The sequence below is a fragment of the Scyliorhinus canicula genome, chromosome 5 (genome assembly GCF_902713615.1).
Source record: "Scyliorhinus canicula chromosome 5, sScyCan1.1, whole genome shotgun sequence".
In the NCBI taxonomy this organism is placed as follows: Eukaryota; Metazoa; Chordata; class Chondrichthyes; order Carcharhiniformes; family Scyliorhinidae; genus Scyliorhinus; species Scyliorhinus canicula.
Genome location: NC_052150.1, coordinates 47,743,237 through 47,769,747, shown reverse-complemented (window position 1 = coordinate 47,769,747; position 26,511 = coordinate 47,743,237). Strand labels below are relative to the sequence as shown.

The window sequence follows — 26,511 nt, the reverse complement described above, 5'->3', positions numbered from 1 at the left end:
TCCGACCACTAGGGGACCGCTCTGGGAATGCTCAGGAGTTTGTACAGGGCTCCACCCTTGGCTCCGCCCATGACTCCTCCCCCTAGACTGCTGTATAAATAACCGTGTCCAGAGCCAGCCTGAGTTCGAGAGTTCAACAGGTAACAGGCTGGCTCTGAAGTAAGTAGATTAAAACCACTGTTCATATCTGAAAGCACGTGTCTCGTGAATTGATGGTTCCATCAGTCCTCAATACTGGGGCCCCGCAAGGCTGCAATCTTATCCCCTTACAATACTCCCTATACACACACGACTGTGTGGCAAAATTTGGCTCCAACTCCATCTACAAGTTTGCTGACGACACGACTGTAGTGGATCGTATCTCGAACGATGAACCAGAATACAGGAAGGAGATAGAGAACCTAGTTGAGTGGTGTAATCACAACAATTTCTCCCTCAATGTCAGCAAAACTAATGAGCTGGTCATTGACTTCAGGAAGCAAAGTATCATACGCATCCCAGTCTGCATCAATGGGGTCAAGGTGGAGATGATTGACAGCTTCAAATTCCTAGGTGTGCGAATCACCATCAATTTGTCCTGGTCCACCCACGTCAATACTATGACCAAGAAAGCACAACAGTGCCTATACTTCTGCAGGAAATTAGGCATGTCCACATTGACTCTTACCAACTTTTAGATGCACGTAGAAAGCATCCTATCTGCCTGCATCACAGCCTGATCTGACAACTGCTCGGCCCAAGACCGTAAGAAACTTCAGAGAGTCGTGAACATAGCCCAGTCCATCATGCAAACCCCCCTCCTATCCATTGACTCTGCCGACACCTCCCGCTGACTTGGGAAAATGGACAGCATAACCAAAGACCCCTCCAACCCGGCTTATTCCCTCTTCCAACTTCTTCCATCGGGCAGGAGATACAAAAGTCTGATAACACGCACCAACAGATTCAAAAAACAGCTTCTTCCCCACTGATAACAGACTCCTAAAAGACCCTCTTATGGACTGATCTGATCTCTTCATACATCTTCTCTACTGAGTAATACTACACTCCTGTATGCTTCACCCGATGCCTGTATCTATGTATTTACATTGTGTATTTATGTTTGCCCTATATTTTTTTCAGGTATGGAATGATCTGTCTGAATACGCAGACCAATACGTTTCACTGTACCTCGGTACACGTGACAATAAACAAATCCAAAATCCAAAGAATACCACCCTGCCCAGAGCTTGACCACCCGGGGATGTGGGGTCGAGCTATATAGAGTTGTTGAATTTGATGTGGAGACTGGAAAGCTGTAGTGTGCCTAACCGGAACATGAGATGTTCCTCCAGTTTGCGTTGACCTTCACTAGAACATTGTAACAGGCCTAGGACAGACATGCGGGCATGGGAGCAGGGTCTTGTGTTAAAATGGCAAGCAACGGGAAGGTCAGTGTCCTGAATGCACACAGACCAAAGGTGCTCAGCAAAGCGGTCACCCAGTCTGCGTTTGGTCTCTCTGGTAGAGGAGACCACATTGGGAGCAGCGAATGCAATAGACCAGATTGAAGGTGCAAGTGAAATGCTGCTTAACCTGGAATGAATGTTTTTGGCCTGGAATGTTAAGCATGGAAGAGGTAAAGGGGCAGGTAAATTACTATTAAACTGGTAGGGACAGCTGGTTTTCGAACAATTGTGCCAGATAGGCCTTTTGAAGTTGCGTGGGAAGATGCCATGAGTGATGGGAGAGGAGTTGGGTATGGTGAAGGAGTGGACTAGATTATCTCGGAGGGATAATCTGCAGAATGCTGACAGAGGGAGTGAAGGGAAGATGTGTTTGGTGGTGGCATCATGCTGGGGTTGGCGAAAATGGCAGAGGATTATGCTTTGCATACGGAGGTTGGTTGGGTGAAATGTGAGAATGAGGTGTCGCTATCTTGTTCTGGGAGAGAGGGGTGGGTGCAAGGTTTGTGGTACGGAGATGGACCTCACACTGTTGAGGGCCCTGTCAACAACTGTAGGTGGGAAATCACAGTTGAGGAAGAAGGAACATTTTCAAAGCACCATTTCGGAAAGTGGCATCATTGGAACAAATGCGACGGAGGCGAAGCAGCTGAAAGGGATGGAGTCCTTACAGGGTGTAGGGTGCGAAGAGCTGTAGTCCAGATAGCTGTGGGAGACAGTGGCCTTGTAGTGGATAGTCTATTGCCGGAAATGGAGACAGAAAGATCAAGGAAGGGAAGTGTCTGAGATGGACCAGGTGAAAGTGATGGAGGGGTGGAAACTGGAAGCAAAGTTGAAGAATTTTTCCAGGTCCGGACCAGAGCATGAAGTGGCACCAAAATAGTCATCACTGTACCAGTAAAGGAGTTTGGGAGGGGACCCGGGAAGGCCTGAAACAAGGAATGTTCCACATACCCCATAAAAAGGCAAGTGTAGCTAGGACCCATGCGGGTACCCATTGCTACACCTTTGATTGGGAAAGTGGGATGAGTTAAAGGAGAAGTTGTTGAGAGATAGAACGAGTTCAGCAAGGTGGAGGAGAGCAGTAGTGGATGGGAATTGTCCAGGTCTCTGAGAAAGAAGTGAAGAGCACTCAGCCTCGTAAACCTGGCCAACCACATCCACATGTTCTGGTCCTACCCCAAACTTGTTGGGTGCTGGACCACCTTTTTTTGAAGCCATGTCCAGGGTTGTGGAAGTGAGGGTGGAGTCACCTAAGACCGCAGACTGGCTGTCTGACCTGTCGGAATTCCTCAAATAGAGGAAAGAAAATTCACCAGCAGGGAATGGAAGAAGGTTTCCACAATATATGGAGGCAATGCACCAGCCTCTGAGGACCTGTTTGTGACCAACAACTAACTTGGGGGGTGGGGGGCGTGAAAGAGATCAAGCTGGACAGGGGAAAAGAAAGCAACACAAGTACAGAGGGATTAAAGGGTGCTGAGGGGGAAAACAATCCACTGATGCTGCCAAAGCAACTATGTTACGTCTTTGTTGCCTCGATCACACCCCTAGTATGTTTTAATACAAGGGGGTAGCATGTCTATTATTAATGGTATGGTTGTTGTAACCGATCATTTGGATTTTATTGTTGATATGCCTCATATTCTGAGTTTTCTTTATACTTTCTTTTTTGTTAGAAATACAACTGAAAAGCAACAAAACTACTTTAAAAAAAAAAAACTGCAACCAGCCTTACTAAACTTCAAACTCAAATACATCTCTGCCAGTAGCATGGCACAATGGGACACCCTCAAAGACTTTCGTAGCTCTCCAGCAGACTTACCACTCCCCACATGAACAGTGACCCAGGGCCAGAATCGAAAACTCCACATGGACAGTGACCCAGGGCCAGGATCGAACCTGGGATCTCAGCGCCGTGAGGTATCAGTGCTAACCACTGCATCACCGTGCTGCCCAGCATCAAAATGGTAACAAACTGAAGAAAGCTACCCCCTTTGAACTTTGGGACCAGCTAAATGTAATGCAACTTCTTTCATCATACCTACTGCAGCAATGAAACATCAATGCACATCTTGAACTCTTTACCGGAGGAGTTTTATCAAAAGTTTTTAATAAAAGCAGCACACAACTTTTCACAAAAAAAAGGATACAAGTGACTCAGCACTAAAGAACAAAAACGTAATTACAAATTGCAACGGTTGTGTAAGTCATGGCTCAAGTACACACTTTAATTGCCGTATGTCCTTTAGAGATTGTAATTCTTTTGGATCTTCCCGTGTCGAGTTCCTTCATTTCCTAATCCTTGTCTGACAATGTGTCGGCAGAGTCCATGTAATACTTTTCAGAAAAGTATGCATCAGGTGTGATATCATCAGGCTTGTACTTGGACTTTTTCTTTTTTCTCTTTAGTTTTTGAAGATGAGCTAGTTGCTGTTGGTGCTGTTCTGATAACATACAACTATTTGTTTCCAATAACTTTTCATTACTTTTCTTTTTGTATTCCAATATCTGTCTGTTGAGTAAGTCATGGTCAATACCAAAAAGATCTCCTTCAGGAGATGGAGGCAGGTCAGGCGAGGCGGTTATAGTTTCTCGAGAAGTAGGTTTCCAAGTCGAATCTTGAGGAACTTGTCTACAATGGAAAAAAAAGTTGACAAGGGGATAAAAGAGGCCTTTTTTGAATTATTAAGTGTTCCTGTAGATAGCAATTGCTCGATTAAAAAAAACAAGTTCCATCGAGTTCACTTTCTACTATCCTCAGAGTCAACATGATTGACTAACTATAGTAAATCAATCTTTTATCAGTTCTTCTACAACAAAACCTTGGGTTTTGGGGATAGCGTAGAAGAGAGGACTTAAGTGGGTTGGTGCTGACTCGATGGGACGAATGGCCTCTTTCTGCACTGTATGTTCTATAACAATCTAGTGTTGGGGACTTGTGGGAACCATAGGTCCAAGGCCCCCAAAATCCCTATTCCTTTCAAATACGTCCCCCAATTTAATGATCAGATCATTCATTCTGCTGCCACCAAGAGAATGGAATGTACAAGCCTTCAAATGGTTAAGAGACTGGACTAGCAACAGATGCATTGTACATTCATGGAATGGAATTCAATAGATTTGGTTTTCTGTAGGCTAGCACCAAAGCAAATATAACAATGAAGTCAGCTGGATTGTCAAAGGACACAATTTATTAATAGCGCAGCTGGTCTGACCTACATGTGACTTGGTCCACACGATGGTAGAAGCTCGCTGAAATGATACTGGCAAGCCACTTCATAGAATCCCTACATTGCAGGAGACGACCATTAGGCACATTGCTTCTGCACCGACCCTCTGAAACAGCACTCTACTGTGGCCCATTTCCCTCACCAGTAGTTTAGCTCACTGGGCTAAATTGCTGGCTTTTAAAGCCGACCAAGGCAGGCCAGCAGCACGGTTCAGCAGCCTCCCCGGACAGGCGCCGGAATGTTTCACAGTAACTTCATTGAAGCCTACTCGTGACAATAAGCGATTTTCATTTTCCTTTTTCATTTTTTTCATCTATCCCCGTAACCCCACCTAACCTGCACATCTTTGGATACTAAGGGAAATATAGCATGGCTAATACTGCAAATTTTTGGACTGTGGGAGGAAACCCACGCAGACACGGGAAGAATGTGGAAATTTCACACAAACAGTAGTCACCAAGGTCGGAATGCAGGTCCCTGGTGCCATAAGGCAGTAGTGCTAACCATTGTGCCACTCACTTGTAAAAGATTTGCGACAAACAGTGATAGGCAATATATGCATCCTGATCCATGGCAGAAAAGAAAAATAAGCCCATTATCATATCTGTTCTGGTCACCCTTAAAGATGGGTGCTTTGGGGAGCTCTCAGGCATTTTTCCTTTTCTCCAAGAGTTCAAGGCTGCAATTCCACAGTGGCCTTAATCTATCAGCATAGTGCAACATTGGTTAGTTTCAATTCTTGCAAATATTGCGTCTGGACAAAATAAGTTGTCACATGCTGTTTTGGTGTGACTAGGAGTTTATGCGTGGACAGAAACACATTAGCCACCAACATCACTGCCCTTCTTTAATTTTCTTACAAATATCAAAAAAGGTCAAATTTGTAGGATTAAAACACAATTTAAAAAATAAATGTTATAAATAGTAGTTACCCAAAATGCTTTGGGTTCCGAACTTGCCCAGCATAGGCAGTCTCCTCTTCAGAGCCATAATCAGCAATTTCTAACAATCTTTCTACCTGTATTAGAAAGTAAAGTTTATTTTAATACGGTGTGCTTTAAAACCCTGTATATTAAAATGACATATACGAATTAAGTGCTGTATTTTTTTTACGGTCTTGTCAAAATTGTCTACTACAAATACATCATGTTCGTATTAAGCTCAGTACATTATTCTGTTCAGAACAGATGAATGATACATGAAGCTTAATTTACTGATGTTCAGCTATTGTATTCATACATAATTTCATCATAGAAATTCATTGTAATGATTACCCACCTCAGCTATTGCTGTTTGTTGTTGGTCCTTGACAAAGACCACTGGAGGAACACTGCCCATGACTTGCTGGGTGATAAGGACGTGTCTAGAAATTTAAAGAAAAATACATTTGATTTGATTGGAATTTGTTCCCCCCCCCCTCCCTACCCCCACATTGCCCCGTTTCTATGAATGGTTTGGTGGAAACTATAGAGAAAGCAAATGTGGTTTATAAGTAGTCATGTGGTAGTAGAGAACTTCCATAATACTGAAAGAGACACGCTGTCACAAAATTTCATTTTGCACTCGTTTGCAAGAATACCAATAATATTAGGAACAACAATTTATTACTGCATGAGAAGAAAATGCCGATAGGTTGGCAAGTGGATTCTGCTTGGTAGAGGCATTGCCACAGAGAATGATAATAATCTTTATCTTCACAAGTAGGCTTACATTAACACTGCAATTAAGTTACTGTGAAAAGCCCCTAGTCTCCACATTTTGGCACCTGTTCGGGTACACAGAATGAGAATGCAGAATGTCCAAATTACCTAACATCGTTCGGGACTAGTGGGAGAAAACTGGAGCATCCGGAGGAAACGCACGCAGACACGGGGAGAACGTCCAGACTTCGCACAGACAGTATGCACTATTTTTTGAACTTTGAGAACTCAGTGTAGTTTTCGTGACAATGTACTGTCATGTAAGAAATGGGTGTTCATTACTGCAGTGATGTCAGAGAGTGGGTGGAGCTGGGCTGTCTGTCAGCTTTTTACTTTTGTCTTATGCTGTTTGCTGCAGGGTATGTTTTCATTTCGTTTTCAGTGTTGGAGCTGAAGCCAGACCAAGCAGGTGTACTGCTGTTCTCTCTGCCATCAAAAGACTATCTCTTGATCATTTGGTGAATTCAGTAGTGAATGTAAACCTAATGTACTTCTGTTAAAAAAGGTGTTTCTTCCGTCTTCTGCATGTTGTTTGGGAAGTTATTCAGGATTACTTAGTGCTGTATTCTTTTGGGGGTTGTATTTGAATTAATGGTTGCTAAGATGTTCACTGTATGTTTTAAAAAGATTAACTTGAGTTCATAGAATAAACATTGTTTTGCTTTAAAAAATACTTTTCCATTTCTGCTGTACCATACCTGTAGAGTGGGCCGTGTGCTCCCCATACCACAATCAATTAAAAGTTGTGGGTCAAGTGAACTCCACAATACACTTTGGGGTTCTCTAAACCCTGGCCCATAACAGTATGCCAAAATAGATGGTGTTTCTCAGTTCTCAACAAATCTTTGTTGCGTTCCACGAGAATCATATTTTCGATGGATTGACACCTAACCTTCTACATCTCGCACACTTCAGATACTTGGATGATACGTTTGTTACATTTAAATCCACAGTTCCAAGCAAGAACTTACTTACACATTTTAATAGGGTCAGTCCTGTGCTCAAATACACTTTTGAAATTGAGCAGTCAAATTAGCTCCCTTTCCTTGAAGCATTAATGAGAAATCTGCCAATGGGTTCTCTACTTCTATCCACCACAAGCCTACCGTCACTGGTCAATATAGGCATTGGGATTCCTACAGTTCCTGAGGCCACAAGATTGGTCTTTTCAGAGCCATTTGTTCAGCGTGCAAGCTTGATCCTGAAGTAACTTCATTGCAGTGTTAATGTAAGCCTACTTGTGACAATAAAGATTATCATTCTCTGCACATCAAAGCCATCCTGCAAGATAATGGCTATTTTGATTGTTCTCTGTACATTAAGCAAACTCGTGAGTGGGCCTAAGCCGCCACTTCAGCCTTGAAAAAGTGCCCAGCCTATCTCCGATCACCCTGAAGGTCAAGGTGTCCCAAATATTTGAGCAACCGGTGTTATGATGCAGTAGCAACACGAGTGCTATTTTCCACTAACAGGATACTGCCGTCAAGCCAAAGACATCTGTCTATCGCATTAATGAATAATGTGATACAAGCAGACTTTGACTTTACAACATATGGTATTTATAGTTTATAAATGGATACCACATTTCGACTTTACTACGCCACGCCATCATGTTCATCTGTATGCAGTAGCGTCCTGTGCTGCCCCACCTATGACTAAACAGGTCAAACTGTCTTTAATCAGGTTGGAAACAAGTGTTTTATTCTGTTCAATTTTGTGGCATATCTGTCACTATTGTAATGCATTTAATATGCACTCACTCTCAGAAGTTCAAGATTAAACTGGCAACTGACAATGATCGATGGCTTCATTATATCCCGCATACTAACCAAGAAACTTGTGCTAAGGCACGCAGGCATCAACAGTCCCCTCAGCGACTTAACAACGCAAGACTGGAGAGCATTTTACAATGCCAAGTGCTCCTGGAGTGACTTCTGTCCATGGTTCATGAACCACTGCCCCATTTATACCCTTGTTACGATGGGAAAATCAGTTCTGACTTATGATGTTTTGACTGACAACTTGGTTTTCAGGAACCAATTGTGTGGCAAGTGTGAAGACTGCCTGTTTATTAATTTCAGTGTCAGTGTGATTTGGATTTGGTTTGTTGTCACATATACAGAGGTAGTGAAAAATATTATTTTGCATACAGTCCAGACAGATCGTTCAATACATTAAAAAAACCTAGGACCTTCATAAATACACAATGTAAATACATAGACACCACAGGCATCGGGTGAAGCATACGGAGTATAGTACTTCTCAGTAGAGAAGAAGTATGTGAAAAGATTAGTTCAGTCCATAAGAGGATCATTCAGGAGTCTGGTAACAGTGAGGAAGTTGTTTTTGAACCGGTTAGTGTGCGTTCAGACTTTTGTATCTCCTGTCTGATGGAAGAGAGAATAACTCAGGTGAGATAATCTTTGATTATGCTGCCCGCTTTCCCAAGGCAGTGGGAGGTGTAGACAGAATCAATGGATTGGAGGGGGGTTCGCGTGATGGAGTGGACTGCGTTCAAGACTCTAGTTTCTTACGGTCTTCGGCCGAGCAGTTGCCATACCAGGCTGTGATGCAGCCAGATAGGAGGCTTTCTATGATGCATCTGTAAAAATTGCTTAGAGTCAATGAAGGCATGCTGAATTTCTTTAGTTTTTGGAGGATGTATAGGTGTTGTGCTTTCTTGGTTGTAGCGTTGGCATGGGTGGACCAGGACAGATTGTTGGTGATGTGCACATCTAGGAATTTGAAGCTGTCAATCATTTCCACCTCGGCACCATTGATACAGGGGTGTGTACGATACTTTTCTTCCTGAAGTCAATGACCAGCTCCTTAGTTTTGCTGACGTGGTGGGAGAGATTGTTGTTGTTGTTACGCCACGCCACTAGGTTCTCCATCTCCCTCCTGTACTCTGACTCATCGTTGTTTGAGATCCGACCCATTATGATCATGTCATCAGCAAACTTATAGATGGAGTTGGAACCAAATTTGCCACAAGGTCGTGTGTGTATAGGGAGTATAGTAGGGGTCATGTACATAGCCTTGAGAGGCCCGGTGCATAGGCCTTGGCAGATTAAATCAAACAGCACACCCCTTCGGCTGCTCACAATAGGCAGAGTACAGACACCACCCAACCAACTCTTGCTTGCAAAATTCAGAGAGTGTGCATCATTAGACGCAATTCTGCAAATGGACAGCACTTCCTGAACAATCCAGATTGTGCTAAGAATTACATTGTCAGCCAATTTAAGATATCAGTCCGGTTCGGCGGTGTGGCTCACTTACACATGCTAGAAGTTACATATATTCACACAGGGGGCCCTGTTTGTTTGCAGACAGAAGGAGCATGTCCCCACATTGCACCTTTTTCAACTCAAAAAAGTTGAGGGACAGGCATTCCATTGTTCATTGCCCTCCGTTGTTCATTGCCGTGACAACGGATTTGAACAAAGCTGGGTAGTTGATTGTTCCCTGGTACATTCTCTACTGCAACACCTCTACCAGAGTATAACTTGCCAATCAATCAGCACTCCCTGTTGTTCCCTTTACTATTGAATTGTCCTGATGGGTGCAAGGCGAAAGGTTTTGACAACATGCCTCTTTTCTCAACAATACTCCATGTGGTTTAGTTAACATCCAACTAATGATCAGAGCACAATTTAACAGAAAAAATGGAGATGTTACTTACCTTACACGTGGGGAATATTTTTCTAAGACTTGCTGAATGTGATTATCTTTTTCCACGGAACCACTTGCCACCCAGTAAGCTCGACATGCCGAATAATCCACAGCCAGAAGTACCTATGATATCAGCAGCCAATCCCAATGAATCTCTAAACTTTGTACAGCTGTGAATTCAATCTTGATTAGCAGACTGCCAGAACTCAGCAGGTTTTAACCTGGCTGCAATTAGTTCACAGTATTATCCAGTGTTATTTATACCATCACAAATAATTCTACAGATTTCATAAAAAAGGTCATCCAATTTGCCTCAAAGAAACCAAAAGATGAAATGCTTAATTGAAAGGGTAAAGTTCTATCCTCTGGATTAAATATTCCAACACTTGTTTTTTTTAAATTTAGGTTTTTTTTCCCCCAGCATAAAACTTTATCTTCCCAGAGATTTTGTTTTTTCTCTGTAACTTAAAAGTGATTTGTAGCAAAATCAATCTCATTCCTTAAAAAAATATTTACAACTTCACTACAAATAGTGAACAGAAAAAATTACTGTGATAATTTCTAAACTCCTAGCTGACATTCAAGTTAATTCCTTCTGGGGAGCACGGTAGCATAGTGGTTAGCACAGTTGCTCCACAGCTCCAGGGCCCCAGGTTCGATTCCCGGCTTGGGTCACTGTCTGTGCGGAGTCTGCACATTCTCCCAGTGTCTGCATGGGTTTCCTCCGGGTGCTCTGGTTTCCTCCCACAGTCTAAAGATGTGCGGGTTAGTTGGATTGGCCATGCTAAATTGCCCAAAGTGTCCAAAAAGGTGAAGTGGGGGTTAGGGTAGATACATGGGCTTGAGTAAGGTGCTCTTTGTAAGGCCCGGTGCAGACTCGATGGGCCAAAAGGCCTTCTTCTGCACTGTAAATTCTATGATCTTAGGCTGCTGCTAGAAAATTTCCTTCACATTCTAAACACCGGCTGTTTAATCAGTTTCTAATTACATTCAATATACAACAGAAAGGATCCACAAAGACCCTTGATTTCACATAATGGGAATAAGTTACCTTTTGGATTGTTAAGACTTGACTGAAATTTGGTCAAGATGCTGAGGACGCCAGAAGGCAGATATCCTAATCAATCTGTAGAATTTTCAGAGACCTAATTCAAAATGTGCAGTCCCGAAATCATTTTTTTTGTACAGAAGATGGTAACTGAATTACTAAGCCAACCTGGGACTTTCTGCAGAGAAGAGAATGATGGGGCATTCAGTACTGGCAAGAGTTTTGCAGGCATGAAAATTCTGAATTTAGGCAAGTTCTCCTTTCATAATAATATTTATTATTGTCACAAGTAAGTGTACATTATCACTGCAAAGAAGTTACTGTGAAAATCCCCTAGGTCGCCACACTCCGGCACCTGTTCGAGAACACAGAGGAAGAATTCAGAATGTCCAATTCACCTAACAGCATGTCTTTCGGGACTTGTGGGAGGAAACCGGAGTACCCGGAGGAAACCCATGCAGACACAGGGAGAACGTGCAGACTCCGCACAGACAGTGACCCAAGCCGGGAAAATACCATTTAAAACAATGGATGTGAAAGAAGGGGAAATGCCACTTTTTAAATATAATAGCGTAAAGGTACTTTGGAACACTCCCACGAAGGGAGTGAGTCCAGAGGATAGCTAGGTGGATCAATGATCTGCACGTCTATGTACGTGGACACATGTCTTGTTAAAAGTGGAACACTGGTGCTTGTAAGGATATTTCACAGGGATGACCTTTCACTATTGAATTCTCAGTATTTTTTTAAATATTAAAATAGTTTGTATTGTTTCCTTCTCCTGTCCTCTACCTTCAGACAGAATAACACATGGAAGATAATAAAGTTGCACTTACTTTGGATATCTCAACTTTTTGGTCATATACTTCTGAGCTAACTTCATTACTGTTCACCAGCTCTGTGATTGCTTTATAAAGAATATTATTGAGTGTTCTCAATCGGATAGAGTCCTCCTTCTGCATCTTGCGTTGAGGTTTCAATACGTTCTCGTAACCGGAGGGCTTGTAAAACTACAGAAAAACAGTAAATGAAACCAAACAATTGTAAATTATCAAGATAAATAAGGTCCTACTTTTTAAAGAGGTAATATCCAGGTAGATCCATATCTAGTGAGTTTCATTTCATCTCAACTTTCATGTTTCAGCTTGGACCCGTCACCGGCGCTCCCGCCTCAGCTTGGACCCGTCACCGGCGCTCCCATAATACCAGTACCAAAGAACAAGGTAGCGTACCTCAACGACTACCGATTGGTGGCCCTGACGTCTGTTATCAAGAAATACTTCGAGCGGCTAGTCATGAGATGGATCAACACCAACCTCCCAGATGGTCTCGATCCATTGCAGTTCGCCTACCACGACAACCGATTTACAACAGATGCCTCTCTCTTGCCCTACAATCAAGTTGCGAACATCTTGACAACAAGGACACCTACATCAGACTGCTGTTCATAGATTATAGCTCTGCCTTCAACATCATTATCCCAACAAGACTAATAACCAAACTCTGCAACCTTGGATTTGACCCGTCCCTGGGTCCTGAACTTCCTCACCAACAGACAACAATCTGTCAGACCAGATGTGTGCTGAGTCATCTACTGTATATATATATATACGCACGCGCGCGCGCACGCACGCACGCACGCACACGCGCACACACACACAGAGACGAACGTGTGGCGAGATATAAGTTTGCAGATGATATGACTGTGGTGGATCGTATCTTGAACAACGACGAATCAGACTACAGAAGGGAGATAGATCACTTGGTTGCATGGTGCACCGAAAACAACCTCTCTCTAAATGCTGGTAAGACCAAGGAACTGATCCCCCCCCCCCCCCCTTTTCATCAATGGTTGCGAAGTAGCGATGGTCGATAGCTTATTCACAATGCCCTATGCTGCTCTTGTTTGGTCTTGTTCTGCACTGTCACGAATCACTATGTATTTGTTAATGCACCACTGTCAATGTACTCTGTCCATTATTCTTGCCTACTAAGTACGCACTGTGTACATTCCCATGGCCGTAGAAACTCACTTTTCACTGTACTCCGATACATGTGACAATAAATATCAATCAAGTTTGGACTCGTCACCGGCGCTCCCACCTCAGCTTGGACCCATCACCTCCGCACCCGCCCAGAAGGTTGTGGACTAAATGCCACTACTAGAATTCAAGATATGATGAAAGCTTTATTGCTCTCCAGGTATTTTATTGCTTCTCAGATGAAGTGGTCCATTTGCATGTTAAGTAAAATCCCACAGCACTTTTCGTCCCATATTCAAGGCAACATTACTCACTGAACAAATGCAGCTAAAAATCGAAATTGATTGCTCAATCAACTTGGCTGAACCCAAGAAGTGTTTCATTGTGTATTACACAATTATTTAACAGTTTAGGAAGAATGTTTGAAAAGGTAACAAAGTTCACACTGACCTAGGCCTGTGCTTGCTTAACAGAGCTCAAGTGCTAATGAATTTGAGGTTACAAGTTAGAAGCATCAAGTATATGAGCAAAATACAAATTTTCTGGAAATTGCAGTGTCCATAAATCATTCCAAACTCAGCTGAGTCACAATTCATTCACTTCATTTGGTTAACTAGGTTTTATTTTAACTCCCAGGCAGAAACATAGCAAAGCATACATCTGGTCTATCAGGGGACAGGAGTAGGAAGGCAAGATTTATTTTCATGGCCAGATCTCATTATCATGCCACCTGCTCACCCAATAGGTCATCATGCACTGACAGCCTGGTAGTTAAAAGACCATTGTCATGAACCCAGGGAATAGTCCCTGGCTCAAAAAAGGGAACTGAATGGCAGGGGGATATCCACTGGTTTCCTTGCTGGTCTCAGAGCCCCTGGTCCACAGAGAAGCCAGAAAGAACTCACCTAGCTGAGCCTTTTCTTGCCCTAAACGCGGTCTCTATTTTAGCTCTTGCATATTTTCCTTTTCTTCAAATATTTATTTACACATCCTATTAAAAAAAACAATGGTCCCTGCTCAACTATTACTTGTAGTGAAGATTTTATAACTTATTTATCCCACCCTCTTACTTTGATTTCAGGGACGAGTTTTAAATTGATCCCTCCCCATTTAACTACCAAACCAGAAGTCTTTTCCAACTGACCATTACAATATAATATAAGGTACATACAATATAAGGTAACTATTGGTCCTTTAGAGGATGAGAAGGGAGTTTTAATAATGGGAAATGAGGAAATGGCTGAGGAACTGAACAGGTTTTTTGGGTCGGTCTTCACAGTGGAAGACACAAATAACATGCCAGCGACTGATAGAAATGAGGCTATGACAGGTGAGGACCTTGAGAGGATTGTTATCACTAAGGAGGTAGTGGTGGGCAAGCTAATGGGGCTAAAGGTAGACAAGTCTCCTGGCCCTGATGGAATGCATCCCAGAGTGCTAAAAGAGATGGCTAGGGAAATTGCAGATGCACTAGTGATAATTTACCGAAATTCACTAGACTCTGGGGTGGTCCCGGTGGATTGGAAATTAGCAAACTTGACGCCACTGTTTAAAAAAGGAGGTAGGCAGAAAGCAGGAAATTATAGGCCAGTTAGCTTAACTTCGGTAGTAGGGAAGATGCTGGAATCTAACATCAAGGAAGAAATTGCGAGGCATCTGGATAGAAATTGTCCCATTGGGCAGACGCAGCATGGGTTCGTAAAGGGCAGGTCATGCCTAACTAATTTAGTGGAATTTTTTGAGGACATTACCAGTGCAGTAGATAACAGGGAGCCGATGGATGTGGTATATCTGGATTTCCAGAAAACCTTTGACAAGGTGCCACACAAAAGGTTGCTGCACAAGATAAAGATGCATGGCATTAGGGTAAAGTAGTAGCATGGATAGAGGATTGGTTAATTAATAGAAAGCAAAGAGTTGGGAAAATGGGTGTTTCTCTGGTTGGCAATCAGTAGCTAGTGGTGTCCCTCAGGGATCCGTGTTGGGCCCACAATTGTTCACAATTTACATAGATGATTTGGAGTTGGGGACCAAGGGCAATGTGTCCAAGTTTGCAGATGCCACTAAGATGAGTGGTAAAGCGAAAAGTGCAAAGGATACTGGAAGTCTGCAGAGGGATTTGGATAGGTTAAGTGAATGGGCTAGGGTCTGGCAGATGTAATACAATGTTGACAAATGTGAGGTTATCCATTTTGGTAGGAATAACAGCAAACGGGATTATTATTTAAACGATAAAATATTAAAGCATGCCGCTGTTCAGAGAGACTTGGGTGTGCTAGTGCATGAGTCACAGAAGGTTGGTTTACAAGCCTAGTTTAAGACTAGGGAGGTTATGTTGCAATTGTATAAGGTGTTAGTGCGGCCACACCTGGAGTATTGTGTTCAGTTTTGGTCTCCTTACTTGAGAAAGGACGTACTGGCGCTGGAGGGTGTGCAGAGGAGATTCACTAGGTTAATCCCAGAGCTGAAGGGGTTGGATTATGAGGAGAGGTTGAGTAGACTGGGACTGTACTCATTGGAATTTAGAAGGATGAGGGGGGATCTTATAGAAACATTTAAAATTATGAAGGGAATAGATAGGATAGATGCGGGCAGGTTGTTTCCACTGGCGGGTGACAGCAGAACTAGGGGACATAGCCTCAAAATAAGGGGAAGTAGATTTAGGACTGAGTTTAGGAGGAACTTCTTCACCCAAAGGGTTGTGAACCTATGGAATTCCTTGCCCAGTGAAGCAGTTGAGGCTCCTTCATTACATGTTTTTAAGGTAAAGATAGATAGTTTTTTGAAGAATAAAGGGATTAAGGGTTATGGTGTTCGGGCCGGAAAGTGGAGCTGAGTCCACAAAAGATCAGCCATGATCTAACTGAATGGCGGAGCAGGCTCGAGGGGCCAGATGGCCTACTCCTGCTCCTAGTTCTTATGTTCTTATATCGTAAATCTCCCGCAAACAACTCATCTGGTCCACTGAAAATAAACCCAACAGTCTTTTCTCCTAACTATAGATGATCATCTCAGGAATTTATAATTCTTCCTTAAGGATTGCATGAAAACCATACTCAGTGAGTGCTTTGTACCATAGGGAGATGACCATAAAAAGAAATACTAACATCTGCGAAAGGATTTTTATCTGCATGTCCTGTCGTCCATCCTATCCATGACAAGAAACCTATTCAGCTGAATATAAAAACTTTCATTTCCTCAATTGCAGACTCTCTGAATCGGTGTTTCTCTTAAAATAAAAACTCAGAGTCTGCCAAGTATGCACTCCTAAGAATAGATATTTTGGTTACCCTCCTCTGTACCTTCTCCAGGGCTATGATATCCCACAGCACATGTGGGGGTCAAAGCCTGGCACAGTACTCCAAATGCTGCCATGCTACATCATTTTGTAGTCAAGCATTGTGTTCTTAGTTTCATTTTGCACTTTCCTAGCATTACAACTTAAAACCTAGAAAGTAAAATCGCCATAGTCCCAACTGACCATAGGCTGCTTTCCCCTTTGACGGTGAGAGTAGAATGGTGGTGATTTAACTTGAAGATCACCACACCTCAGGTGAGGAGCAAGGTCGAGAAGGCGGAGCTTACCTGAATAAACTCAGCCAGTACAGCAATTGAACCCGCGCTGTTGGTCTTGCTCTGCATCTGGCTATCCAGCCAACTGAGCTAAACCTAATATTGGGACCAATGCTGATGGAGTGAGGGAGAGGATTTAAACTAATTTGGCAGAGGGAGGAGTATCAGGATGATCCTGGCGCAACAAGGGAAGGAATGGGGACTTCCGGTGGCGGCCATGGAGTGAGGGGCCGCTTATTTGGTAGCTCCTGCTCGTGGTGGACCTTTGGCACCTTTTCCCCCCGACTTATGGGTGATTTGATAGGTAAAATTGGAGACTGGTGAGGTAGAGGAGAAGAATCCCCCACCAGGTTATGGAGTCATGGACCAGAAGTGGTCTGCAAAGGAGAGTTTATTGGGTAAAGAAGGGAGTGGAGTCTGCAGCACAGGAAAACATGGCGGAGGCCCAGGGACTGGGATTGCCGGCCTAGTGGTCCACGGAGCAGCTGGTGGAATTCCTTCAGGAGAGCTTCGGCAAGCAAAGATAAGAGTACCTGGACCCGATTAAGATGGGGATTGATCGGGTGGAGCAAAGATTGGAAGCCCAGGGACAGGCGAGCCAGAAGGTGGAAGAGGCGGTGGCTGAGCACGAGGATCAGCTATTATTTTATCTTGGTCAGAAAATGAAGCCTGTATTCACCAGTTATAAATTGAATTTGTTTATTTACTAAAATGTTCTTACCAGTTGTGATCTCAGTGTAGGGCTTTCATACCAAAACTTCTTCCTGTATTGATGGACAGAAAACAATACGCTGAGCATATAAATATTTAAGGTACAGTTTTAGGCTGCCATTACACCACTTGAGGCCAGGAGCTACACAATTACACTGCAGTTGTGAATCTCAATGCTACCACCAAACATGCTCACACACATGTAGAGTTATCCTCCATGGAAAACTCCTGAAAGTTTTGAATCCGACAGGAATGAGCATGGTAGGGCAGCACGGTGGCCTAGTGGTTAGCACAACCGCATCACGGCGTTGAGGTCCCAGGTTCGATCCCGGCTCTGGGTCACTGTCCGTGTGGAGTTTGCACATTCTCCCCGTGTCTGCGTGGGTTTCGCTCCCACAACCCAAAAATGTGCAGAGTAGGTGGATTGGCCACGCTAAATTGCCCCTTAATTGGAAAAAATAATTGGGTAATCTAAATTTTAAAAAAAAGGAATGAGCATGGTGGTTGCAAGCTTAACCCAAGTCGTGTAATTTCAATGAAGGTTGGGTAAAATGGTTTAGAGTTAATTTTAAAATGACTAATAATTTCCAGTTCCAATATAGCTCTAAATCTATTTGTTTTTATTCCATGAATATTAAAATAAAATAAAATTAGCATTAAAAGCGGTTGTTATATGTACTTAAAAATACCACAAAAATCTTCTTGTAATAAATCCCAAAGAGTAATTAAATGGCCAGCTTGAAGGGTTACATCGGATTTTTACAAAAGATCCACAAGGGGGGAGGGGGGGGGGGGGAGGAGGAGGAGAAAGAGAGAGAGAGAGAGAGAGAGAGAGAGAGAAAGAGAGAGAGAGAGAGAGAGAGAGAGAGAGAGAGAGAGAGAGAGAGAAATCAGTTTTAAAAACAAATCATTTCATGGGACCATGGGTGTTGCTGGCTGGGCCACCATTTATTGCCCGTCACCAACTGCCCTCCATTTCAGACAGCATTTGAAAATCAACCACATTGGACTTGCATGCAAGCCAGACCAGGTTAAGAACAGCAGATTTCCTTCCCTAAAGGAAATTAGTGAGCCAGATGGGTTTTTACGACAATGGTTTCATGGTCATTAGACTTTTAATTCCAGATATTTATCAAATTTAAATTTCACCACCTACCTTAGCAAGATTTAAACCTGGGTTCCCAGATCTTTCTCTGGGTATCTAGATTACTCGTCCAGTGGCAATACCACTGGACTCTGCCTGGTTATGTAAACACTATGCAAGTGTAGGAGGCCACTTAACTTGTATTAATATATTCATCAGAATAATTCTGATTAAAGGTTAGAGTTGAACCTTTAACTCTGGTTTCTCTCTCCGCAGATGCTGCCTCACCAGCTGATTAGTTCCAATATTTTGTTTTAAAATTTATTGTCCACTTTCAGTGACAGAGATAATGTTTTCCACCCAGTTGTCTGTGGATAATACCTTAAAACAACTGGATAGAGTTCAACAAAACTTGGTCTACAGATTGCCCAAGGAAGAACTGATTAGTTTTTGGTAAAGGTGCAAATTTGGACCGTTGAATTTTTAAAAAAAAGTACCCATTAACATTGGGAAATAGGGCATACTCACTTTTTCTGATTAACATTTTGTGGACTGAATGCTTTTTTTTGGATGGTACAGACGTGAACCCTTAGAGAATTTTTTTTTTTTAAAATGTAAAGTTTCAAATCATTTTTTCTCCCAATTAAGTGGCAATTTAGTGTACCCAATCTACCTACCATGCACATTTTGGGTTGTGGGGGTGAGACCCATGGAGAATGTGCAAACGCCACACAGATAGTGACTCTGGGCCAGGATCAAACCCAGGTCCTCAGCGCCGTGCCATCCTAGTTAAAATGCTGTTGATTGTCTTAACTGCTCTGGTGGAATTTGCCACAGCTGTCAAAACATGGACAGTGTTTTTATAGCAGATTGTTTGATGTGGATCAGCTTATAGCCTCCTCGTGAGTATAAAGCTCAAAATAAAAAAAATTCTTACAAAGCATCAGCCAGCAGGAAATAGACTCAAAGAAGAGTTGCACAATTGTAATCACATTAACACAGCATGGCAGAGGTATAGGGACCAAATATCCTCTTGTCATCGTCATATCTGATATTACAATTTTAATTTATTAGCTTGTACATAATTATATTTCAGATTCAAATTGCTCACAATTTGGACGAAACAAAATTCTATTCATACGTATCTGTTTTGTTCACCATCGCCAACAGTCTAAACTTAGCCTTTTGGCTAAAATCGAGCGTAGATTGAGCCTTTTGGCTCAAATCTGGTATGTCTCTCTTGCGAGGACTATGAATTGGATTCAATTTGAATTGGTTTTTGGAGCAGGCAAGGAACTGGATTAGGGGTTCGCCTCTGATCCACACTCTGAGCCCTGGCTTTGTAACTCAGATAAAATAATTACATTTTTAAAAAAAAAGTCTAAACTCGGAAATTGGAATAGATTAGCTTTTTTCTTTACTTTCCCCTTGCTGTTTTGAACCACAAAGCTTTCATACTGGCTGTTGGTAATAATATGCATCTATACTATACAATAACTAAATAAAAATTCTGCTTGAGGAGGGCATTACCATATAATGGCAACATCGACTTAAAAAACACATACAACATTCACATTTCATCACAGCAGGAGCAGGTCTTTTTAAACAAATCATAAACTCGCTGCATCACCATCCTGCCACCAAAATAACTCCCAAGCTGCAAGTCCGATTATCAATCAGGTTTTGCACAAACGCGCTCACTTTGTTTTGGAGAGGAACTTCTTCAGTAAGGATTTCTTCGCAAACAGACAGCAAGTAGTCTGCACGTTCCTGCACTGGCTCCCACTCACCAGCAGGCCCTGCAATTTGCAGCAGTCAGCCCGCGCCGCACACCTCCGCAGCGCGCTCAGCACTCCAACAGCCGCCATCGGGCCGACTGCGAAGACACGGATCGGGGGAGCAATCGGAGGCCGCCCCACGCCTACAGACACGCCCGCTTGTCCATCATTGCCTCAGGAGGAATGGCTTTAGGAGCGCGGGTGGTAAAGGAGATCACTTCTGGCCGGAACTCCCCTTTATAAAAACCCTGGAAACATCTTTGGGACTGGTCATCGCCGCGCAGGCGCACTCTGGCCCGGTGACGCTGACATCGCCATGCACGCGCACTCTGGCCCGGTGGCGCTCTGTCATCGCCGCGCACGCGCACTCTGGCCCGGTGGGATCTGGCATAGGTGCGCATGCGCGCGCTTGCCCTGGACGGCGACTTGTTATTAGCGCCCTTTTCCAGACAGCCAGCTATCACGTTGCATTCATTTGCTTCTGAAGTTTGCACTTGCTGCTTCCTTGCTATTTCACACAAGCTCCCAGGATTCTTAATTTATGGTAAGAAGTCTTACAACACCAGGTTAAAGTCCAACATGTTCGTTTCAAACACTAGCTTTCGGAGCACTGCTCCTTCCTCAGGTAGGAATGCTCAGGTAGGCTCCTTCCTGAGGAAGGAGCAGTGCTCCGAAAGCTAGTGTTTGAAACAAACATATTGGACTTTAACCTGGTGTTGTAAGACTTCTTACTGTGCTCACCCCAGTCCAACGCCGGCATCTCCACACATCTTAATTTATGAAAAGCAGAATAGAACGGATGCTGGAAATCTGAACTATCAGCAGAAAATGCTGGAAATACTTATCAAGTCTGGCAGCATCTGTGGAAAGAGAAAAATAGTTAATGCTTCAGACTGTTGACCTTTCATCAGAACTGGTAAGAGTAAAAATAGGTTTTGAGCAAGGAATGAGTGGGACAAGGACAAAAGGAAGATCTGTGATAGGGTGCAAGGCAGGAGATTGAATAGCAGAAAAGTCTTTTTCAGGCCAGAGGGAATGCTGATGGGGCAAATAAAAAACAAAAGATGTGCCTACAGCAGTTATGCAGCTGTCAACGCGACAATGAGAAAATGAATCATGCAAAGCAAAGGAAACAAAATAGGGGACAGCGTTTACAATCTAAAATTGTTGAACTTAATGTTGAGTACAGAAGGTTGTAAAGTGTATAATTAAAAGGTGAGGTGTTGTTCCTCAAGCTTGTGTTGAGCTTCACAGGAACAGTATAGCAGGCCAATGACAGAGATGGCAGTGTGAGAGTAAAGTGGAGAATTAAAATGACAGATCACCAGAAGGTTGGAGTCATGCTCACATACTGAACAGCAGTGTTCTGCAAATCAAAAATTGAATGCTTGCAGTCAAAGTATTGTCTTGCATCTTTGACATTTTCTGTATATATGTTTTTGGAACCTACCTCTTCATTCACCTGAGGAAGGAGCAGTGTTCCAAAAGCTAGTGATTTGAAACAAACCTGTTGGACTTTAGCCTGGTGTTGTAAGACTTCTTTCTGCAAATCAGTCACCCAAACTTAATTTGGTCTCCTCAATGTAGAGGAAAACCCAGCTTAATCAGCTTTCGTGCTTAGTATGACATTGAACTCTTTGCTTCCGTGCTCACTTCTTTGGATCTTTTCATTGAGAACAACTGGAATGATATTGGTCGTCTCAATTTCTTTGCTTCCTTCACTTAAACCTGTCTTCCTCTGAACTTACTGTACTGTATTCTGTCAAGTCTAACCCTGGAATTATTAAACTAACTGACAAAGTTGCTGTCTGGTGAACTGACCTATTTTGCAGAGGCCGAGCGCCTTTAAAAAATCTTTCATGGGATTTGGGTGTTTGTTTTTAATTTTGAGGACCCAATTATTTTTTTTTCCAATTAAGGGGCAATTTAGTGTGGCCAATCCACCTAATCTGCACATCTTTGGGTTGTGGGGGTGAAACCCACGCAGACACGGGGAGAATGTGCAAACTCCAAACGGACAGTGACCCAGGCCTGGGATTCGAAACCGGGTCCTCAGCGCCGTAGTCCCAGTGCTAACCACTGCGCCACCGCACTGCCCTGCGGTGTGGGTGTAACTGGCTAGGCCAGCATTTATTGCCCATCCTTTGTTGCCCTCGAGAAGGTAGTGGAGAACTGCCTTCTTGAACTTTTGCAGTCCATGTATTGTAGCTATATTCACAATGCTGCTAGGAAGGATTTCTGGGATTTTAATGCAGTGACAGTGCAGGATTAGCGATATATTTAACATCAGGATGGTTATTTTGCTGGGAGAGGAACTTGCAGGTGACGGTGATTCTATGCACCTGCTGCCCTCGACCTCCCAGGTGGTAGAGGTCACAGGTTTGGAATGTGCTATCGAAGAACCCTTGGTGAGTTGCTACAACGCATCGTGTAGATGGTATGCATGGCCGGTGGTGAAGGGAGTGCAAGTTGAAGGTAGAGGATGGGTGCCAATCAAATAAGCTGCTTTGTCCTGGATCATATTGCGCTTTTTGAGTGTAGTTGGAGCTGCACTCATCCCGGCAAGTGGAGAGTATTCCATCACACTCATTACTTTTGCCTTGTTGATAGTGGACTGGTTTTGGAGAAGCAGGGGATGAGCTCCTCATCACAGAATTCCCGGCCTCTGACTTGCTCTTAAAACCGCAGAGTTTATAAGGATAGTTTACTTCAGTTTCTGGTCAACCTTCTAACACTTCCTCCTACCTCCCCTGAACCATGACCCCACCACTGAACATCAGGTCGTTGTTTCCAGAATAGTTACTGACCTCATCTCCTTTGGTAATCTTCCCTTCATCATTTCTCAACTTAAAGTTCCCCAAATTGCTTCTAGCTCCTTCCCTATAAACATGATTTCTTCCTACCTTGATTCAATTTTTTCTCCCCTTGTGTTTGTCCCAACTTACATCCACTACATTTCTGATGTCCTCTTTTACTTTAAAGTTTCCAATATCTTGGCCCTAGTACATCTTCTTCACCATTGACATCTAATCTCACTACATCTCCTACCCCACCAGGATGGTCTGAGGGTGCTCCGCTTCTTCCTTGAACGGATGCCCAAACAGTTTCCATTGCCCACCCCTCCTCCACCTGGCTGAACTTGTTCTCTCAATGATCAATTTCTCTTTTAATTCACCTCACTTCCTCCAAATAAAAGGTGTTTATATGGGCATCCATATGGGTGCTAGTATGCCTGTCATTGTATGGGATATGTTGAGCATTCCTTGTTCCAGCCCCACTCTGGCCCCTCCTTCAAATTGTTTTCTGGTACATTAATGACTATTTGGTGCCATTTTCTACTCTTGCCCCGAATTGGAAAATTTCATCAACTTTGCCTCCAATTTCCAGCCTTCCCAGTTTTATACGGTCCATGTCTTATCTTTTGTTCCTTGTAATCTCTGGTGAAAGGCATTCAACTGATATAATGAGCCAACTGACTTCCACAGCTACATTGACTACACTTCCTCACACCCTCCCTTGTAAAGATTCTATTACATTCTCCCAGTTCCCCTGTCTTCAACGCATATGTTCTGGTGGTTTATTCTTCCTTACCAACATTTCTGAGATTTTCTTTTGTGTGAAAAGGAAGATGTTTGGATTAAAAGGTCTGTACGTTGTGGCTTGTCATAGTCATGTGACCTCTGATGTCATAATATGTAAATAAAGGTTTTAGGGCAGTAGCTATTTTTGTACACCACTCAGATTAGAGCAAGAGGCTGGGGATCAGTGTTCTCACAAAGCAGAGCAGCCTGGGAAGTACTAGCAGGACTTGTTTCTTTTTTTTAGTCTTTCATCCTCTGCCATTACAACAGCGAAAGAAAGCAAGAATAATGCCTTTCAGTGCGATCGTAACCCAGCTCCTATCACATTTTTTTGTTGCCAAAGAATATTTATGCATAAAGTATCTGATAGAACATTACAAATATTTGTCACAAACCATGCTGATTGTATCTGTGAGGGTATCCCAACTTGAAACACTGGCTCGTGGGGGTGTGTAGATGGAATGATGCGAGGAGTCATGTGAAACCCTAGTGAGAATAAGCAGCCCAGTTGTGTAACAATTATTAACGACTATTTATTAAATTTAAAAAAAGACAAATACACGCAAACTTAATTGTACTCTGAGACAATTAAGTATATGAATTACTAAACACACTGTTACGGGCCAAGGTTTAGAGAACCCCAAAGTGTAGCATGGAGTTCACCTAACCCACAACTTTTAATAGATTATGGTATGGGGAGCACACGACCCACTCGACAGGTGTGGTACAGCAGAAATGGAAAAGTACTTCTTTAAAGCAAAGCAATGTTTATTCTATGAACTCAAGTTAACCTTTTCAAAACATACAGTGAATTTCTTAGCAACCATCAATTCAAATACAACCCCCAAAGAATACAACACTAAGTAACCCTTAATAACTTCCCAAACAACATCCAGAAGACAGAAGAAACACCTTTTAAGAGAAGCACATCATATTTACATTACTGAAAACATTTGTAATTCTGAATTCACCAAATGACCAAGAAATAGTCTTTTCATGGCAGAGAGATCAACAGTGCACCTGCTCTGTTTGGCTTCAGCTCCAACGCTGAAAACGAAACTAAAACACACCCTGCAGCAAACAGTCTAAAATGGAAGTAAAAAGCTGACAGACAGCCCAGCTCCACCCACTCTCTGACATCACTGCAGTAGTAAGCAGCCATTTCTGAAAGGTACTCTCACTAAGATATTTATATACACACCCATTTATAAATACCCATTTTTTAAAGGTACTCTCACATGACAACACTCACAGTTTATGTAGAATGTATCCCTTGCTCTAAAATATATCTACAATCCTTGAAGTTCTTAAGACATCCCCTTTCCCCAAACAACATCCAAAAAAAATAAATCTAAAGTCAAATCCAGCTTTTAGTTACCCTTAAAATACAGAGCTGATAATCAAGCCTGGGAAACGTCTTCCTGGTCCAACAAAGATATTTAAACTACCTTTATGAAGATATCTGCATGGTCTTGGTTCTGACACTTAGATGCAAGCCTGGTTGTGAGTTGTGGACTATCCTCTCAGGCTATGAGATGTAAATTGCCCTTCCTGCATCTGAGGGTGCTGGCAATTAAACCAATTATCCCTTGATCCTTCATTCTGTGTATTTGGCTGTCTGCTTCTCTCAAATTCCTTGACTCTAGAAATTAGCATGTGTATACCCCCCACCGATCTCTCAATCGTCTAGGTAAGCTGTTTCTATTAATAGGATGATTTACACTTGAATCTGTCTCGATGCCTGCTAATCTCGTTACTGAAAATGTTGCATCTCATTATGCCTTTGAATGCTGCTACTGCTGTTGCTAAGCATGTTTTTATCCAATGCTAGGGAGATCGCTTCCTATCATGTCTCATTAAATTTGATTTACTGCTGTTGCTAGCAGATCCATGACACATTCCCCTCTTAAAAAAAATATACTGGGCAGAATTTACTGGCTGTTCACGCTGGTGGGATATTCCATTCCCACTAACGGCACACAGGTTTCCCGGCGACGAGGGATGCAGTCAACGGGAAATCCCAATGACAAGGCGGGACCAGAAAATCCCGCTGGTGGGCAGCCTCCGCCGTCGAAAAACAGTGGCGGGTTGGTCGGTAAACCCTGCCCGAAATGTCTTAATTTGAAAGATTCTTATTAACTCTCATATTAAACATTACAAAATTCAAGAGCATGCATTAACTTAGAAGATATCCCAGAGAATTTACATCCACTGGTCCCAAAAGTCTCTTTTATACTCAGGATAAAACGCCTGCAATGATGTTTTCTCTCTTGGCTCCATGAACGGTTTTAAGTAACTCCATCAGAATAGACAGGTGTTCCAATCTCAAAATTTCTCCCGAAATTTCAAACGGTTGTGAAGTGCATAAATGATTGTTTCTGCTGGGTTGCTGGCAACGTAAATCTCAAAATGTTGTAATGCTAGTACCATACTTAAAGTCTCTTTCTCAATGGTCGAATACTTCTGCTGGTGACAATTTAATTTCCTTGAGAAATATCCCACCAGCTTCTCAAGGCCAACACCTTTTTCTTGCAACAACACGGCTCGTACACCAATGACGCTAGTGTCCACCGCCATTTCAAACTGCTTGACATAATTGGGTGCTGCCTACACTGAGTTTGTCGTCAACACGGTTTTTAAATGGTTGAGTGCTATTTGGCAGTTCTCCGTCCAGTTAGAGTGCTTCTTCTTTAAGAGCTTT

The 26,511-nt window shown here is 42.8% G+C and overlaps 1 protein-coding gene across 1 annotated transcript; it reads right to left on the bottom strand.

Moving 5' to 3' along the window:
- Positions 1 to 3,528: 3,528 nt before the first annotated feature.
- On the bottom strand, positions 3,529 to 20,530 carry rbfa (ribosome binding factor A). Its single transcript, XM_038797002.1, has 7 exons — positions 20,153 to 20,530; positions 17,378 to 17,420; positions 11,938 to 12,111; positions 10,064 to 10,176; positions 5,957 to 6,041; positions 5,611 to 5,696; positions 3,529 to 4,080 (listed from the first exon to the last, which is right to left on the bottom strand). The coding sequence occupies exons 1-7, from the start codon at positions 20,317 to 20,319 to the stop codon at positions 3,744 to 3,746; spliced, it is 1,005 nt and encodes a 334-aa protein (XP_038652930.1). The 5' UTR covers positions 20,320 to 20,530; the 3' UTR covers positions 3,529 to 3,743.
- Between the last annotated feature and the right edge of the window lie 5,981 nt (positions 20,531 to 26,511).